This window comes from Denticeps clupeoides, chromosome 4 (assembly GCF_900700375.1).
Source record: "Denticeps clupeoides chromosome 4, fDenClu1.1, whole genome shotgun sequence".
Taxonomy (NCBI): domain Eukaryota; kingdom Metazoa; phylum Chordata; class Actinopteri; order Clupeiformes; family Denticipitidae; genus Denticeps; species Denticeps clupeoides.
In genome coordinates this window covers 9,829,472-9,848,559 of record NC_041710.1, presented here as the reverse complement: position 1 = coordinate 9,848,559, position 19,088 = coordinate 9,829,472, and the positions used below count along the sequence as shown (strand labels likewise).

The window sequence follows — 19,088 nt, the reverse complement described above, 5'->3', positions numbered from 1 at the left end:
CCCCAAAATGCAGCAAAACACAATCACTGCAGCTGAAACTGTCTGACTGCCATGACTACTTTATATACTTAAATAAAAATTGGGTTCAAATCTGCCAAATCTGGCAACACTGACAAAAGAGACAAAATTCTGTGCTCAGTGTTCCCAAGTTTTGTTTGCTCCTAATAATACTTGTTCATGTTATCATCAGCAGAAATGATGTGTACCCATCCACTACCAAACCAAACATGCATTGTCAGCGGTTTTATTCAAGAATTCTGTGAATATTTTATTTGAAATATTTGGTGATCCTGGTAAATGTTGCAATACAGACACCCCTAAGGCTTCTGATGGCCCTGCTGTGTCCTAAAAGGGACTTGGAAATAGACTTTGACACAAATAGACTTTGATCAGGAAGAACGAAACTGGCGCTCCTTGATGGCACACTGACAGTTTGGGGAATTCCTGAAATTAGGCTGCACCATCGCATTTAACCACGCTGCAGCCTTAAATTTTTTTTTTTTTTTAAACGCAGCTGACGAAGGCTGAGCCTTCACAGCCTGCATTCTCTGAAGGATCCAGCCAGCCCCTGAATTGAGATACACCTCATGGCTCAATTTTCAACCTGGGCCAGAAGTGTGAACGGCAGCTGTGTAGCTCACCCCGACGTGCCAAACCAATTACGGCGAGCCGGAGACGCTCCCTTTCTAAATCCGTCCTACCGAAACCGCCGGGACCCGTGGAAATGTTGCGTCTTTTGCATCATAACTGTGCACTACTCCTGACCTGTAAGAGCATCGCTGGATCGTGTGTAGGAATCCCCTTTTTTAGCACCCACTGCATGAGTCAATTATTTAGACCATTTAGTGTGTCCCTAAAATAAATCCCAGGCATCAACACCCCTACAAAATGCAAATGAGGAGACCCTACCTGGACCCTACTCAACATCAAAAGACTAAACACGGCCGGGTTTCAGGGGAGGGCCACGCTCCGCTTTCGCGTCACAGGTATGACACCGGCTCTAGTGCATTTGGGTGATACGACGGCGGCGCTACGCAGACTGCAACCTTCATCGTGAATCATCCTCCCACCTTCAGGAACATAAATACCACCTGTTTGCATGGCTGCGGAGGCTGGCAAACAGACACCTCTGGCGGCCGCACGGAACATGCTAGACTGTGCAGGTTCGAGGCCAAAATGGAGTCCTATTCTTGGCTTTTTGGAGAATAAAAGTGTTGACGCCCATTGGGAGTTGTGGAGCACCGGGGCCGCCGATTTAAAAACTCAACCGTTTACAAAGGGTTCGACTTTCATAACTAATTTGAGTAAAAACGGTGGTGGGAACATTTAAGTGATTCCTGTCCTGCCTTGACTCTTCGGAAAAGACCCCAGGAAAATAATGCCAGCGGCGCCATTTCAAGCTGCCCTATCGAATTGGGACTGCGGTTGCGGCGATCAGTGCGTCAAAAAAATCCGTCCCGCCCCGGCATTGACGCTTCCTGTTGTTCAGCTCTCATCTCGTCTGTATTTAATTGATTATATGCTATTTCACGCATAAAGCCGTCAACTTCAAAGTGACATTGGGGGGAAATAAATAAATAATAAAGAGCAGGCTTCTGGTGGCGGCCTGTAAATCAGAGATGCAGGGCCCACTGCATCTTATTCGAAACTGATTATTCCGTTTAAAGCCGAGGTTTTGCAGAACACCTCCTAATCAGATCATTTCCTTGCTGGGCGCGTGCTTTTGAAGCAGGCTCTGCGCTCGGGATTATTAGCCCCATGGCTTCCTGAAAGGGGACTCGGTAAATGGCATTCCAGGAGCCATTATGAAAAAATGCCCAAACGGGCTGCGGGTACGCATGGCCGCAGGGAGAGGATGCTGGGGTGGCCAGAACGACCGGCGAGGAATCCGATGCCCTGCCGCGTGTCACGGGTCATGCCTTCAGGAACCATTCTGGCAACCGAGAGGTAAACCCGGGATTTATATTGGACCGCTAATGAAACATTCTTTATAGATTATTAATGACTGTCTACTTAAACACAAGACCATAATAAAAGAATTATTAAAATGTACACAGCCTTCTGCATGTTTGTGTTTTTTACTAAATATTTTTACTACTAATGCAAGATGTTATAACTACCAATAACTACCAGTGATTCCACAATGTTTCTGGTTGTGATCATCCATTTCACTGGAGCATCATAACGTGGAGCATGAATACTATGAAATACTACACTAATATACCGAAATGTTGTAAATGTTACTATGCTCCAGTGAATCAGTGGTGAATCCGGGTGTCGTCACATTACACTAAGTAATATTATTACAATCTGTTTCTCTACACACTACTTATAACACTCGAATAACTAACTTTTTTTTTTTTTCTTCATTCAGAATCATTGGCGTCACCGTGGCCTGATCCGGCTCACTTGACACACTGGACTAGCTGAGCACTAATGAATCTGATTACAGCCGGACTTCTCTCCCCTTGCTGGCTGCGACAGCAGACCTGTCACCCGCCCCTGAAGCACGAAGGCGCCCGGCGGCTACACGGCAACTGCGCTGACTGACAAAACCGCCGCGGAGGGTGTCAGAAGAAAGTGTTCCGTGTTGCATAATGTTCCAAGCACAGCATTCCTAAATAAGACGATTATAGGGTAAAATTGTGCCTGGACGTCTGCCCTGCCTACAGGACGAGTGTGACGGATGATGGCTCAAAATGGACAGCGACTGTGGAGGGCGACGTCCAGGTCAAGAGGTCTGACAAAAACATACAACGGGGGTTCCTGCCGAAGGAACCGCAACCACAGGGGTTCCTGAATAAAACGATATAAGGAAGAAACAGGAGCAGCGTGACAATGGCCACAGAGGCAGAGCCCCCGCTGGAGAGGAGCTCTGCCGCCGCCACCGCCGCCACCCGGGGACACTCGATTAAATGACACTCATCCAAAGCCACCAACTCGGCCCTCCAACCCTGAAGTGGCCGAGCAGCTGCAAAGCCTCCCCGACACAATCTGGCCATTTCCACGCGGGCCTGGTGCCTCTCTCTCTCTCTCTCTCTCTCTGGCTCGTCCCTGCACATGCCCGTGCCCCACCTCTGCCTGCGCCGGCCTTAAACCGGGATTTAATGTCTTTGCTCATTGTCGGAAGATTACCAGTGTTCTCTGCGCATCCAAATCCACTCCCGGTGGCGGCCCAGGAGGATGGGTCTGGCTGCCCGCGCGGCCCACGGTGAGAATGTCACTTCCGTGACTCACTCGGCCATTCTGAAAAGGTACGAAGTGGGCGTCGCGGCAACTTCGCACAGTCTGTCCGGACTGTGGAACTTCGCCCGCTCTCCATCCTTCCCGATATAGACATGTTCCTGCGCCGAGCGCCATTTGATTCATTCACGCTGCCCACGTCACGTCAGCCTCTCCAAAAGTAGCGCGCGTACGAAGCAGCAACTTGGCAGCGTTTCCCCCCACGCCGAGATTCCGGCAAATGTTGGCCACGGTCGTGAAGTCACGAAAGCGGCGGGAGCCGACGCGACGTTGAACGCGTTAACGCGACGTGTTACACAACCGCGCCCGCATGCGTGCGTCGCGCTCTCATCAGCCCGTGTTGTTTCAGCCACCACGGAAATAAAACGGCAATTTGGATACGCGCACCGCACAAGTGGCGGTTTTCTTCCAAACCCGAATCTGGGTGCTAATGAAAGACAATGGAGAGAAATGTGAGGTAAATAATAATAATAATAAGAAGAAGAAACGCACAAGTGGTGATGTGCATACATGCGCAATGAGCAGAATTCGGCATCCACGCGTCCAGCGCAGCGGAGCGCCGGCGGGAGCGAAGCTTACCTTCGGGCCGAACGCGAGGCGCGGTGGGCGAGAGGGGCAACTTGAATTAATCCCGAAGCGTCGCCGAAGCCACGTTGACGGGAATCGGCGGCCGGTGCGGGCTGAGGACGCCTCTCCTCCGACAGCGCGGGCGCGCACTGCTGCTGCAGCGCGGAGCGGCGAGATGGAGCGGCGAGCGAGACGCGCGCAAAACCCGGACTGGATTCCTGGCGCTCTGGCAAACGGAGCCTGTCGCCTTAAAATGAGGCGACCAATGGGGGGGAGATGCCATATTCATACCATTCATTTCCAAATAAAAGTCGTCTCGATGTTCCTGATGGAGAGTAAAATTTGTGTATTAATTTCATAGTCATACCATTCATTTCCAAATAAAAGTCCTGTTCCTGATGGAGAGTGAAATTTGTGTATTAAGTTCATAGTCACACCATTCATTTCCAATTAAAACTAATTCTTGATGTTCCTGATGGAGAGTGAAACTTGTGTATTAATTTCATAGTCATACCATTCATTTCCAAATAAAAGTCCTGTTCCTGATGGAGAGTGAAATTTGTTTATTAAATTCATAGTCATACCATTCATTTCCAAATGAAAGTCGTCTCGATGTTCATGATGGAGAGTGAAATTTGAGTTGCAAATCATTGCTGTTCATGTAATATAACCAAATGAAATCCTCTCTACAGCCCTACATTATTAGATTAGATTGAATTCAAACCAATTCATCAAAATAATTGGGCTCGATTAAAGAAGGTAGGAGTCTAATGTGAATTAGTTCAGTAATTAGACAGAAGAGTGTGCTACCTTGCAGTTGTCACAGTTTAAATCTTATTCAGTCCAACCTATTCAATACACGCTTGCACGAGGAATATCACTGAAAAATAAAAACGAATCATTAAATAATTTCGTTACTTCTACAGCAGTATAGGCTGCTGTACTACTGAAGCACAGCTGTCTGATTTAAGGATGATATTTATTTCTGTTGTAAGTTGATGTACCATGAAATTCACCATGGCCTTTATCAGAATGCACCTAGCCCTCCATCGTTACATTTACATTACATTTATGGCATTTATCAAATGCCCTTATCCAGAGCAACTTACAATCAGTAGTTACCGGGACAGTCACCCTGAAGCAACGTAGGGTTAAGCATCTTGCTCAGGGACACATTGGTAGTAAGTGGGATTTGAACCTAGGTCATTTGGTTCATATTTGAGTGTGTTACCCACTAGGCTACTACCACCAGGCACCTTGTTACATCAATTTATCATTTGTATGAGCTCTGTGACATGCTATTGGTCAGATTACAGGGAATGTGCACCAATCATCCACAAGGTAATTAACTTACAAAGGTACCTGTCAAAGGCTTAGATGTATTAGGCAGCAGGGGATCAAGTTAACAGTTCAATAATAAATAATATTACTCAATAGAACAGAGGTAGTGTGTGTGTGTCAGTTCAGAGCTGAAAGTCCCTGAGTGTTCAGGTGCTGATGGCCTGTGGGATGAAACTGTTGCGTAGTCTGGCAGTGAGGGCCTGAATGTTTCTGTACCTTTTTTTGGGATGGTAGGAGGGTGAAGAGAGTATGGTAGGAATGTGTAGAGTCCTTAACAACACTGGTGGCTTTCTGAGCACAGCGTGTGTTGTAAATGTCCATTATGGAGGGAAGTGAGCTTCTTTGATGATCTTCTCAGATGTCCTTACTATATGCAGTAGGGTCTTGCGGTTCGATGTGGTGCAGTTACCAAACCAGACAGTGATGCAACTGGTCAGAATGCTCTCAAAAATCTCTCTATAGAAGGTGGTGAGGATGGGTTGTGAGAGATGGGCTTTATCCTCAGCCTCTACAGGACGTAGATACGCTGCTGGACTGTTATTGAGAGTTCTTGATGATCTCCACACATAGGACAAAACAGACCAGTGTAAGTACCTCAGTTATAAAGGAACATGCCATGTCATCTCCAAAATGGCTGGTGAAAAAATATGAAAGTGAAGTAATTATCATTGTGATACACAGCACAGCACATGGTGCACACAACAAAATGTGTCGTCTGCTTTTAACCATCACCCTTGGTGAGCAGTGGGCAGCCATGACAGGCACCCAGGGAGCTGTGTGGGGATAATGCTTTGCTCAGTGGTACCTCAGTGGCACCATGGCAGTTCGGGATTCGAACCGGCAGCCTTCTGATTACGGGTCCGTTTACTTACCCGCTAGGCCACCTCTGCCCCATTACAGGTGTCATTGAACGGCAAATATCAGGTAGGAAAAAGAAACATGCTTACTGAGCAGATTTATGGTAAAGAAAGCCAAAGTCTCAAGAATTTGCACTAGTATTCCAACCGCGGAACCAATCCCCATCCCACCATACAATTTCAGTTTATTACAGACGCTAGGACACATTTCTCAAGACTTAGGTCACTTTTGCAAAACTCTTCACACAGTGAGCACAGCAGAAGTCTATGTGTCCAAAAATCTTTGTACAGGACATTTTGCACATGCTTACATATTGTTTTCAAAACTGTTAAACTTATGTTCAAAACAATAACATAATGCAAAACTGAATAAGACAACAAAATTCAACAGCAATATTGTATTGAAACTGTTGTTATGATCATCAGAAACAATGGGCTAAAACTCACTGAGATTAGACACAGAGTCTTGGCAGACAACGTTACTTTGCAAATATTCACAGTGTTAGCATAACAACAAAACCAATTTGAACAAAACCAAACACACAAAGACCGTTTTTTACAAATTTACTACTGTAATTATATTGGTTTGTGGATTTATTTTGGAGAGTCATGGAGGTTGAAGGCAGGCAACCACATTTTCATCTTTGTGGATGAGGCAGGTTTCAACAGGGAGGAATGTGATTGGGAAGAGAGCCACAGTGAATGTCCCGGGCCAGATGGGTGCCAACATCACAATGTGTGCAGCAATATCCACTGGTGGACTGCTGTTACACAGAGCACTAATTGGGCCATACAACACTGAACGGCTCCTAGTGCTAGGTGAGGAAATGTGGCATTTCACCACTCCCGTGCATTCACCGAGTGGTTTGCAGCCAATCCCAGAATGGAGTCACTTTTCCTCCCACCTTACTGTCCATTCCTCAACCCCATAGAGGAATTCTTCTCCTCATGGCGGTGGAAGGTTTACGACCATCGTCCGCATGATCAAATGTCCCTCCTGGATGCAATGAATGCTGGATGCCTGGATATATCAGCAGAAGATTGCCAGGGATGGATCAGGCATGCCAGAAGATTCTTTCCTAGATGACATAAGATGTGATGTGGATGAGAATCTTTGGCCAAATGGAGAAGACCGAGTAGATTAAGCATTACTATTGTGTCTGTATCAGTGGATTGGGTGTATACAAATTCTTGTATTTTGGAATTACTTAGTGCAAAAAAAAGAAAAATAAATAAACAAATATTGATGAATTCTGCATTATGTCTGATTCATTCCAGTAACACATATTGCAATTATGAACAGAGATGTGTCCTTGTTTTACACAAGAAAACACTGTGTAATGCTACATGTTGTTAGTGGTTTTTAGGTCATTGTTGTGTGGGGGACAAAGTGTGTTTGCCGGCTGTCAACCCTTTGCTAGTGTTCTGGAAGAATGAGATTATTTGAGACCTAAATAAAGTGTTTTGGTAGTTGTAGTGCATTTTGAATGTGAAATTCAAAGCTGAATGTCAGTTAGGAGAAATGTGTCCTAGCATCTGTAAAAAAAAAATCTGTAAACACAACACCATGCATCATTTTTTCGAGTTCCAAGTTTATAATTCGAAGCCATACTCCATCTTTAGGTTTGATAACAGCATCAGTTCAGCGTTGTTTAAATGTATTACTGCAGTCTTTTCCAGCAGATGGGGCTCAATGCGGCTAAGGTCTCCTTATGTCTCCCTGAACCATTTTTTTTACAATTTGAGCCTGGTCCATCCGTAGTATGCCTGTGTCATCAGGAAAGAAAACAATTATCCTGTACAAATGTCATTCAATTCATCCAGGGGATCGGGTAAACCCAGACCTGACCAACTGAAGCAACTGGGGTCATCTGTGGACTTTCTTCTGTTTGACTTCACCAAATGTCATTCATGTTTCCAGTAAATCAATTCCACTGGGATGAAGGTTCTCCACACACTTTCCAGTTCTTAACCCGACTTCATTTAACATTAATTACTGCCAAAATGAACTGTTAATTATTGCTGAATTCCTGTCTATTTGCTTATTTAAGGGTGAATGAATGTGTGGCAGTGCATATCATGTGGATGCTATTTTGTGTGTGTGTGTGTGTGTGTGCGCACGTAGATTCTCTGAGGAAGAAATAGCAGCAGGATGCACTACGGGAAGAAGGTAAGCTGGCGGGGGCACTGTGATGCTTTGTGAAATGTTCCTCCAGGCACTTCATTCATGTGGATGTTCCTTTGACACGAAAAAGATTGTTCCAGACCACATACTTCCTTTCATGTCCGCAGAGATAATGTGCTCTGTCACACTGCAAAAATTGCTGAGGAATAATTTCAGGAACATGACAAAGACTAATCAGAACCTGATATTATAACAGACTTTGAGTCAATCAGCAATCATTGAACTGAATGGAACTAAATGAGCCATTTCAAGAACCTTGTGTTATCATACTATACCTATCCTTATCTTCATGTGAGAGCTCCGAAAAAGAAGAATAAAAAATGACAAATTACATGAAATGCTCTAATTAGCACAAATCTAAAAAAACAGTTTAAACCTCATTGATAATGAGGTTTAAACTGAATCAAGATTCAAGATTGGTTTACAACAGTACAACAGTATACACAATATACCGTGTATTCAAATAATGTTTCACACAGACCCCCATAGTGCAATCATAAAAGAAAAATATATATGTATATACACACACTAAACTAAACACTACTAACTAAAAGTAAAACTTAAATACTGTACAGGTTATCTCTATAGGAGAAAATGAAAAACGTTTCTGTACAATAAACAGGTCTAATGGGACATAACAGGACAACATCATTTAGGATGCTTTTAAGTGGACATGTTGGATATTTCAAACAGGACACACAAGACAAGACAATCATGTGCAAAATGTGCAGAAATGTGCAAAAAGTGCAGATGTGCAAAATGAATTGAGATGTGCAAAATGGTCAGTATGTTATTAGTTGAGTTTGGTGATATAATTAAAAGATTATACATTTCATGAGTTACAATAGGATGCAGATACATTTTACATTATCAGGCATCATTCATAACCTTTGTTTGACCCCCATCTCTCACCATACACCTTGGACATTATTAATTCATTACAGCAGATTAATAATACCATGCAGTGTCTGCAGTGTAATTTCACCATCCCATCTCCTGTGCTGCGATTAAATTATCTAATGGGCTTGTCCTCTGATCCCTGCTCACAGATTTCGAAGCCTTGCCTGTTTTAAAAAGGTTGTGGCATGCCTGTCAACAAAAGTGGGGAGATGTGTCTGTGTCTGTGCTCCTACCCGAGGAATTAAAGGGAGTCTGGCCAGCTCACAATGGGAGTTTTACTTCACTCTGGCATCGCAGACTTTGCTCAACTTCAAACGCTCACCATTAGTCAGCATGCAAGACATACCCAATTCTCCAGTCTCACTGGTCTAACAGGATGTCTAATTTCCTGGTGGACTCTCCAGAGCCTTCCAGACAATCTCCATGGAAACTGTAATTCGCTCTGGTTCACTGATTTTTTTTTTTTTATAGATATATCATATTTTTTTTCTTTTTTGAAGTCCCTGGAGGCTTAAAAACCCCAGCAAAACCATTTATTGTTTGTAATTCTAAGCATCTGTTCTACTTGCCATGACATAAAGGTTATGGCCCTATGAACCCAACACACTACAGAAGTGACAGACAGTGGCAATACTATTCACAAATGGTAAACTGCCGTGTTTAACACAAAAAACTATTTATTTTTAAAAATACTCATGGGATCACATGTTCTCAATGTTTCGTAAGACCTAGATCATGGGATGTGTTTTCATGTAACATTTTCACCGCACCACTACCAAGTAAATACCATGGAGTTTTGCCTCTCTTTTGTCCCACAGCAATGTGCATAGTAAGGTATTTGGGTTTCACGTTTTATATTAAAAGAGAAATCGGTAAAAAGATGTTGCTATTTAGATAGTTCTATCTTCAGACATTTTCACCCAACAAAGAATCAACATTTTAAAAACTATTCCTGCATTTCTACAACAGTAACCAACAGTGAACTTTGATGTTTATCATTAAACTATTTGCAGATGATGCACAGTTTCACCACCCTCATATATGACTAGTTTTGTCACTAATACCATAACTACACTTGTTTCTCAGATATAATACTATAATAAAACGCTTTACCTTATTTTACGAACTTTTCCATAGACAATGCACATTTTTCTAGTGTATAATCAGCATATTAATCAACACATTGTGGAAATGCATGTGTTCTGTTAAATGTTAATAAAACGATCAAAATCTAAATAAAATATAATATAAATTATTATTTAATCAAAAGAGTACACAGCAATTTAAATTCAGTTAACAAGTGCTGCAGTCATATTTTAAGATGAGGGACTGGTCACTTTTAATCAGAATATCAAACTAAATCCCATAACACTTTATTAAATGTAATTAAAGAGCTTGTTTTGGATCAATTCACCACTTAAAAATGTAGTGTATGAACTTTTGAATTATTCCAATGCAGCAGCCAATTAAATACCCAAGAGATACATAATAGGCTAAATTAATTTATTCCTTAGGCAGAACTTAAGAAATTAAACTAGATAATTGGAGTCAAATGACTGTTAATAAGACCAAGTATAACATTTAATTTTACACAGCAAAGAGTATTGCAAAAGCTCTTTGTTTTCATGGATTTTTGTTCAGTTCAACCAGTGTGAATTTCATTTTAATTAAATTTGATTTTGCAAAAGCCACTTACAAAGAATTGGTCTCAAGTGCTGACAAGGGTGTCTGTGAAGATTTTCACAAAGTATTATAGAACTCTGCCACCCACTGGTGTCAAGTGCACATGACACCCCGTTTTCATTTTAAAGAAAAGCTGTTTTTAATGACAATCTCATGGGTTATTAAGGTTGCACGGACTCTGGCGTATAATATTATATATTATAATAAAACACACACACACACACACAAACACACACACACGCGCGACACACATGTACACAGATGAGGGGAGCCATCCTGTAGTTCCCCTCTTACACCCTCCTACCTCCGATCTCTCATCAATCCTCGGTCTGCACCTCGATCTCTCTGATCCTCCAGCACAGCTTGACTGGTGCCACCATCTCTCAAGGTACTAGGAAAGCATTCATCTAGTCTCTTCTCTGTACTGGCTCCTAGGTGTTGGAATGAACACCCCTACAACTGAATGAAGTTAATTCCTCAGAGCAGTGGTGGCATAGCGGTTAAGGAAATGGACCCATAATAAGAAGGTTGTCAGTTTGAATCCCAGTCATGACACATTTCAATGTGTCACCGTGTGCTGTGTTTCACAATGACACTTTCACTTCACTTTCTGCACTATACAGCTGAGTCATTAAAGATCTTCATATGTAGAAAGTATTTGGACTTAAAGTAAAAAAATACTGTTATGCAAACGATATCTACAGATTAGGTCCCAGTGAACCAAGCACTTATGTAAATTGCTCTGGATAAGAGTCTACCGAATGCTGTAAATGTAAATGTAGTTCCTACCTGTAGTAGCTAGCTTCATTAGACATAATATTAACTCTGATGTTCTCAGTCAGACCAATCATTTCACCAATCTGAGCTAAAGTAACTCTTCTACTGTGCTCCCAACTTGCATCACTGAATCATGGCTGTCCATCACCTTCTGTCCGTCCCCAGCTAACTTTTTTTTTTTTCTGAGTTTCAGTTTTTGAGATGCTATGACGCCCACAATTTGGTGTATTTTCTTTCTGCTGACATGCATCAACATAAAATGTTCTCGTCATGTTATCTATCCCACCTACTACCAAGACCATGAAATGATATTTTTTTCATCTGGTGCTAATGGATGATCAGTGTGCTGTAAAATAATGCATTCAACACACTTTCACCTGCATTGCGTGTGGCCCTGGGGAATTTTGAATGTACTCACTGAATAAGGGTGTCTATTGATGAGCCAGTAACAGTACCAGTTGCTGAGGGTGACTTTAACAGAACCTGCTTACAATCCACCACCAGTATTGGGGTCCAGGGTGAATGGTGGACTTCCAACTCTCTGCTGCTGGACCTCCAACTTTCCAACACCTTTGCTATGAAAACTTCCGGTGGCTGCCTGTGTTGAGTTCAAAACACAACTCTTGAATTCCAGGCAATGAATGTATGTGCTCCTTCCTAACTCTTGGCATGAATGAATGGAGAAGTTTGTGTTTATGTAGTCCAGTAGATAGTTGCTTGACCCTCCGTTCGATCAGTACTTAGAGATGGGAAGAAGCAGGCTTGTTTATCGTAGGCAAGGCAAGAGTTATTGAACTTAACAAAGGTCGTCACCGGAAGCCAGAGCAGGTTTCTTGACAGAGGTGTGGTATGTGAAATCTTTGGAAGTCTGGCAGGGTGACTGATCAACTGACGTGAAGTCTTTTACACGTCCGAACCAGGTCTGTCTTGTCAGTGAATAATTACAGAAATTGCCACAAAGTGGCATTAAGAGTTTTGTTCGAAGCGGCACCTTTCTCTCACACCGCGCATGATGATCGGGGCCGAAAAATGATCTCATGGCCTGGACTGCACAAACACTTTTACATCCTGGACTAAAGCATATGGTCGCACACACACGTAAACGCATTATATTTAGACAGCGAGAGAAGGTCACGCCGGGTCACGTGGCGGCGGCGCGCCACTCCAGTTTGTCCACGCGGCGGCAGTCTAAGTCCCCGCTGCGGCACAACGACATGATTTTACAGGGAGACGGTGTCAGTGATGGTGGCGCGGGTGACGATGATACGATTTTACAAAAAAACGACGACCGCGGTGCGACCTATATTCCTCTGCGGATTACAGGCGGTCACCCGTCATCAGGGATATAAATGATAAATGAAATGAACGAACGAATGAATGAATGAACACGACACCAGCTGGCGGCGCATCCGCACAGCGTGTAAGGTTCATTTGAATCATTAAAACCGTTTCCTTTTTCTTAAAAAAAAAAAAAAAAAAAAAGGAGCCGATCCGATCGTGCGCCCTGGCGACTCGGCGCGTAAAAGGCGGACCGAGTCGAGGCCACGGTAGCAGCAGTCAGCGCCGGTCTGTCATTTGCGGCTTTTCGAAACGCGCGTTTCGCAAATGTCGTTTTAATCGTCTTGTTTTGAACCGTCTGCAGTTTTCTCGCGTTCTGTTGGGTAACATCAAAGCGAAACTTGTCACGCGTTTGGATCTTGCGCAACGGGGTCGGTCGGCATTTAAATAAAAAAAAAAGAAAAACAATACAGAGTAAAAAGAAGAAAAATGTTTAAGAGCATCGCGACGTGACGCGGGATCCCGCGGAAGAAGAAGAAGAAGAAGAAGAAAAAAACCTCGACAAGGCGCACGAAGCGATCGCACTTGACGGCGGCCAGGAGGAGAGGAGGAGATGCAACAGCCCGGACACTCGGCATCACCCCCCCCACCCCACCCCACAGCCTCCTGCTGGCTCGTCGTTTTGACTGACTGATCGCCGAAGCCTCGACTCCTCCTGCCGCCAGCGGGACACGTCGCGATCTCGCGGCCAAGCCCACTTATCTGAGGCGGCAGGGCGAGCGGCGGCTTCTATAAAAGCCCGGACGCGTGTTCGTGGCATCCAGGACTGAGCTGCTGCTGCTGCTGCTGCTGCTGCGGGATTATTACTCCACGCCAGAGCCAGGAATAAAACATGTCTCACGGATGGGGATACGGTCCTGGGAACGGTGAGGCCCGCTGGGATGATAATAAAATTATTACATACATACACACACACACACACACACACACACACACACACACACACACACACACACACACACACATATATATATATATATATGTGTGTGTGTGTATATATATATGGTTATATATATATATATATGTGTGTGTGTGTATATATATGGTTAATTTATTCAGATGTTTCAAGGCCAGGTGTTACAATTCATTGGAAACATACATATTTTCACGTGTTTGTGTCAATATTCTTATCCATAATAAATGCCGAATTGGACAAAATTCTCGAAAAAAAAAAAAAGAAATTGTTCAATCCACTCCGTACCTCAGGACAACTGAGCCTTGTTCATAGTTCTAAAAGGACTTTCTTACCCCCCGCAGGACCGGCTAAGTGGTGCGAGAGCTACCCCATCGCCAACGGGCCCAGACAGTCACCCATTGACATCGTCCCCGGCCAGGCGACGTACGACCCGTCCCTCCGGCCTCTGACTCTGAAGTACGATCCCACGACCTCGCTCAGCATCCTCAACAACGGACACTCCTTCCAGGTGGACTTCAGCGACGATGGAGACAAATCGAGTGAGCCATTCCTCACGCCGTTCTGAGTGACAGCAGTTCATGACCTTTTGACGGCTGATCCCTGTGGAAACATTTTGTGACGTAGAGTTAAAAAAAAACTATTCATTCAAATCAGTGTATACATGTAGCAAATATTCAATAATTTCTTCTGCATGTATTAAGCCACATCTGTCACATCCATAGCTGCTTGTGCTACTTATGCAGAATACATGATGACAAGAGAGCAAAAGAGGCACTTTTTATACTGCAGGGAAGGAGAGTGTGCACCAAAAACTAATCGGAATTAATTATGAGTAGCATTATTTCTCTGCGGGATTATTTTTAGCTGTCCAAATCTTAAACGGTTGAAAAGACAGTTCGTGAACGATCAAGCCTGGTGTACAGTGGCATGGGGACACAGCCTGAAGGTCACAGTCCCATGTTGTTTGTAATGCAGGGACATTATCACACATGGCAACTTATTGATATCAGACGTCTGCAGGCTTGTTTGCCCTTGAAAGGCGCTTCTTTAAAAAAAAAAAAAAACTAATAACCTTATTAGTGTGTAACATTGTTGGCCCACAGATGTCTTCATCTATAATAAAGCACAATAAAGTACACCTTTATCATTTTTTTATAACAATAAAAAGGACGTAAGACCTCAAATTGGAGCAATTAGGCTGATAGCCGCTTCTACAAGGTCCTGCTAATGTGCTGTGTGCAGATTAGGGTGAGAAGGCAGGTTTCTGATAAGAGGCTGCTGCCGTGCAGTTCGCAGAATCGAGGGCGCCGCTCTCCCCTGCCTCTCACTGGCGAACGATCGCTCGCCGCGGGTAATTCATTCTGTTACGCTGCCGACATTCTCTCGCCCTGGCCCTCGCCCCCCCACCTCTCTCTCCCCGGCGAGACGAGATTCCAGCGGACAGACACGGAGACAGAGACGTTGCAGTGATGTTAGTACGCCGCGTCCGTGCGATGGTTAAATGGCGGCCACGGTACGGCGCACCAAACTGAATGAAAAGGGAGCTAAACAAATACGAGACTACGGTATCGCTCGGGCCCTTTGTTCCGTAACAGGAACCGTGCCGGCTGCAGGTAGGAAGCGGGGCGTGCGTCTGAAGTGGCTAAGCACACAGCGATTAACATCCATTGCCAACACAATGTCACTGTGTGTGTGTGTGTGTGTGTGTGTGCGCTTTCTAGCTCTGACTGGAGGGCCCATATCTGGGACGTACAGACTGAAGCAGTTCCACTTCCACTGGGGCTCCCGCGACGAGTGTGGCTCTGAGCACACTGTCAGCGGCACCAAGTACCCTTGTGAGGTAAGAGGTCACACCGACTCATTGTCACACTCGCCGCTCGCCCACCCGCTCTCCTACCCCCTTCCCCCCACGGACGTGGGTTTCACTTTCGTCAGACCTGCACTTCACGCACTCGTCTCTGTCCTGATCAGACGCAGATTTTTTTACCACCAAAACTGCGGCAACACTAACGCCTCTCTGTCGTGACCCATAGCTGCACCTGGTGCACTGGAACACCAAGTACCCCAGCTTCGGCGATGCTGCCAACCAGCCGGACGGGCTTGCGGTGGTCGGCGTGTTTCTCAAGGTGCTACTTTTTTTTAAATACACCCCTGTGTGTGTGTGTGTGTGTGTGTATATATATATATTCCTCAGTTTATTTATTTATTTGTTTATTTAAAACTCAGATCGGTGCTGCTAACCCGAATCTACAGAAGGTTCTAGATGCCCTGGATGCCATTAAAAATAAGGTATGCGTTCCTACTCCCCTTGGTTCCTGGCTCAGATCTCAGGGTGGGTCCTGCCAGTCATCCCTATAGGTAGATAGATTAGATAGATAGATAGATTGCATCAGCAGCCTGCCTCATCATTTCCTAAGAAACATGCACATTCTCTCCTTGTGTTCAGGGTAAGCAGACTACCTTCGGAAACTTTGACCCCAAGGTCCTGCTGCCGGCTTCGCTGGAGTTCTGGACATACGATGGCTCTCTGACCACACCCCCTCTTCTGGAGAGCGTCACCTGGATTGTCCTTCGCCAGCCGATCAGTGTCAGCAGTGCTCAGGTACAAATATATTAAAGGACCAAGTATTATAACAGTATAGTGAAGCGACTTACCACCACATTGGAACACACGGTGCACAAATACGCTTGTGCGTGTCTCATATCTCGTTCACCTACAAATACAAAAAAAAAAAACCTGTTCACAGTTCCTGAATAAACATCACATGCAATCATTGTAATAACGACAATAATAAAAAATGTCCTCCACAAAAAAAGGTGAGTAAAATATTGGCCGAGATTAGTTATGCATAAACAAATGGGGAACCTCGTTCACAATTTTTTGTCGATGTGGTGATGTCTTGTGTCACATGTAAGAATGCAGAATGTTTCTGCCCCCTTTTTGGTTTCCATCGGAGCGTAACCAGGGTTCCGCCCTCATGGAGACCAGACAAACTGGTTGCGTGTGCATGTGTGTGCATGCATGTGTTGAACCCTCGTCTTACAGAACACGCTATGAAAGATAGAATCTGGACATCTCATGCTACCCCAAATTCCAACTGCAGCACAGGGAGTGTCTGTGATCGCCCTGGGTTGGCCTAGATTACTTTATCTCGGGGCTTCCTAATCTAAAGGTCGGACAGGACAGCTTTGCATATATTAAGTCTGTCAAGGTCGCAGTACTACATTGCTACATCCACACGAGCTTCAGCTTCACATATTTGCCCAGTTATTTTTACACAATTTCTGCTAAGCAGATCTATTTCTGTGCATGCCCAGACTGTAAGCGGAGGCCGATAAGAGATAAGTGGCACGGAAACCCGTGCCCATGCAGGTATATTTCACAAAGCCTTGTGGTTTACATACGGGTACTGAGGGTAGCGGTGCTGAGCAGAAAAGAATCGGAAGCATGGCGAGGTTTAGAAAAAAATAGTTTTTTCTGAACTTTTCAGTTAGCATGTGAATGCAATAGTCAAACTCCATGTCACTCTGAATAAATTTAATGGCATATATTTCATATATATATATATGTATATATGTATATGTGTGTGTGTGTGTGTCTATTAACACTTACATAGATGTCTGAGTCTTTAAATAGTGGCGTGATGTAATTAGTCACGTCATTATGTGTGTGTTTGCACCTTTGATTGCACTGCTGGGTGTGTCTGGTTTGAGTGCAGCAAGTATAGTCTTCATCTGTAACACAGAAGCACATTCCACCATGATGGAACAAACGGCTTCAAACAGACAAATTTGTCTCTTCTTCTCCTCACGTTCCTACGATAGATGGCCAAGTTCCGCAGCCTGCTGTTCAGCCCGGAGGGGGAGACGCCGTGCTGCATGCAGGACAACTACAGACCTCCGCAACCCCTGAAGGGCCGCAAGGTCCGCTCTTCCTTCAAGTAGACGCCTCTCCCCTCCACGCCCCGCCAGCGGAACTCTCCACCCAATAACGACCGAAGAAGGTGCCAAGGCCAAGTGTGCATTTCTGTGCAAATCAGGGATATGTGACGAGAAGCACTGATTTGTTTCGCCTTTGTTTAGTTTTATTTTAAGTAAGATAAGAAAATCACATTCCATTTTTGTCAGATTGTCAGACCATTTTTAGTATTGTTTTTTTTAAAAGGTCTTTTTAATGGATTATCTGTCTACGCTTGTTTTATGCCTCTTTTAAATCCATATTTCGTTCTAAGGTGAGGAACAAAAAAAAATTGTTGCTGGTTACGTATTGCTTTATCCAGTCCGCTTCAATAATCCATCAGGGGTGAGGCAAGGATCACAGGAGATTAACATCATTTCCCCATCCATTACGTGCCTCCATATTTATCTGTTTTTATTGCAAAAGAAATGTAAAGTCTTCCTTAACCACGACTCATTTTTAGAATTCTGAATGTTTTCCAGCTCAGAAAAAAGTGCTGCGGCACATTACATTTCAGGACCATGGTGAACACAGTCCTTTTGAGATATAGTTTTAAATATATATTTTATATATTTTAAAGCCATGTTTATAGAATAAGAATTGGCGTGAATGTGTGGTCAGTTATGACGCCTCTATACACAAAGCACAAGAAATGCAAAAAAGGGATAGAAATTATTCTAGAGGTGAAAAAGAATGTTTTGCTGAGAAATGTTTTGCCTTTAATTTCTACAGTGAAAAGATTTACCTTCTTCCTTATAATTTTTCTAAAGAGCAAAAAACTTTATCTGTGTCCATGAATATACGCTGAGTTGTTTTTTTGGAACATTAAACCCATCTCTTGCTTTTATAGATTTATTATTGACACTTTACCCATGCTTAGAGACAGTTAACGCATTAGCTTCTATATTACTATTAACATATTCATAGTATAATATATACAGTATATAACATATCATTTGACATTTGTCAGTTTTCGTGCTAGGTGCTTTGCCAAATATGGATAGAATTGCAATGTTATCAATGGATAATGCTGCAGTCAAGTGTAATGAATAATATAACCAGAAATAAATATATTTTACAATCATGGCCGGGTGTTAAGCTGTCTTCATTTTTAATCATGTGTAGTAGACTGGTTAAGAGTGTCACCTCTTGGTGACACATGGGTGAAGTGTGGATTTTCTTTCTGGTGGACACTGGTGAATACCAGTCCACTTTGAGCAGGGTCCTCTCACGCTCTGTCTGACCCATCATGCACACAGCTTCTCACCGCACTCACAAAGCTGCTGCCACACAATCACGTGACCTCACCACAGTGCCAGATGT

The 19,088-nt window shown here is 43.8% G+C and overlaps 2 protein-coding genes across 7 annotated transcripts in view; one reads left to right on the top strand and one right to left on the bottom strand.

Annotated features, from left to right (window-relative positions):
• Positions 1-3,982, bottom strand: part of dlgap1a (discs, large (Drosophila) homolog-associated protein 1a) — an 88,716-nt gene extending 84,734 nt beyond the window's left edge. For all 6 annotated transcript variants that reach the window (XM_028976745.1, XM_028976748.1, XM_028976750.1 and 3 more), the window contains exon 1: positions 3,823-3,982. The gene's annotated coding sequence lies outside the window, so the exon portion shown is untranslated. The remainder of the gene's footprint in view (positions 1-3,822) is intronic.
• Positions 3,983-13,124: 9,142 nt separating this feature from the next.
• cahz (carbonic anhydrase) lies at positions 13,125-18,851 on the top strand. Its single transcript, XM_028976639.1, has 7 exons — positions 13,125-13,757; positions 14,149-14,346; positions 15,529-15,647; positions 15,841-15,933; positions 16,034-16,096; positions 16,254-16,409; positions 17,633-18,851. The coding sequence occupies exons 1-7, from the start codon at positions 13,724-13,726 to the stop codon at positions 17,750-17,752; spliced, it is 783 nt and encodes a 260-aa protein (XP_028832472.1). The 5' UTR covers positions 13,125-13,723; the 3' UTR covers positions 17,753-18,851.
• Positions 18,852-19,088: the final 237 nt, after the last annotated feature.

Excerpts from the sequence above, each read along its gene's own strand:
- cahz (XM_028976639.1), top strand. The coding sequence starts at position 13,724 with ATGTCTCACGGATGGGGATACGGTCCTGGGAACG. Across the intron at positions 14,347-15,528 it reads CGACGATGGAGACAAATCGA|CTCTGACTGGAGGGCCCATA; the intron begins GTGAGCCATTCC and ends TGCGCTTTCTAG. Across the intron at positions 15,648-15,840 it reads GCACCAAGTACCCTTGTGAG|CTGCACCTGGTGCACTGGAA; the intron begins GTAAGAGGTCAC and ends CGTGACCCATAG.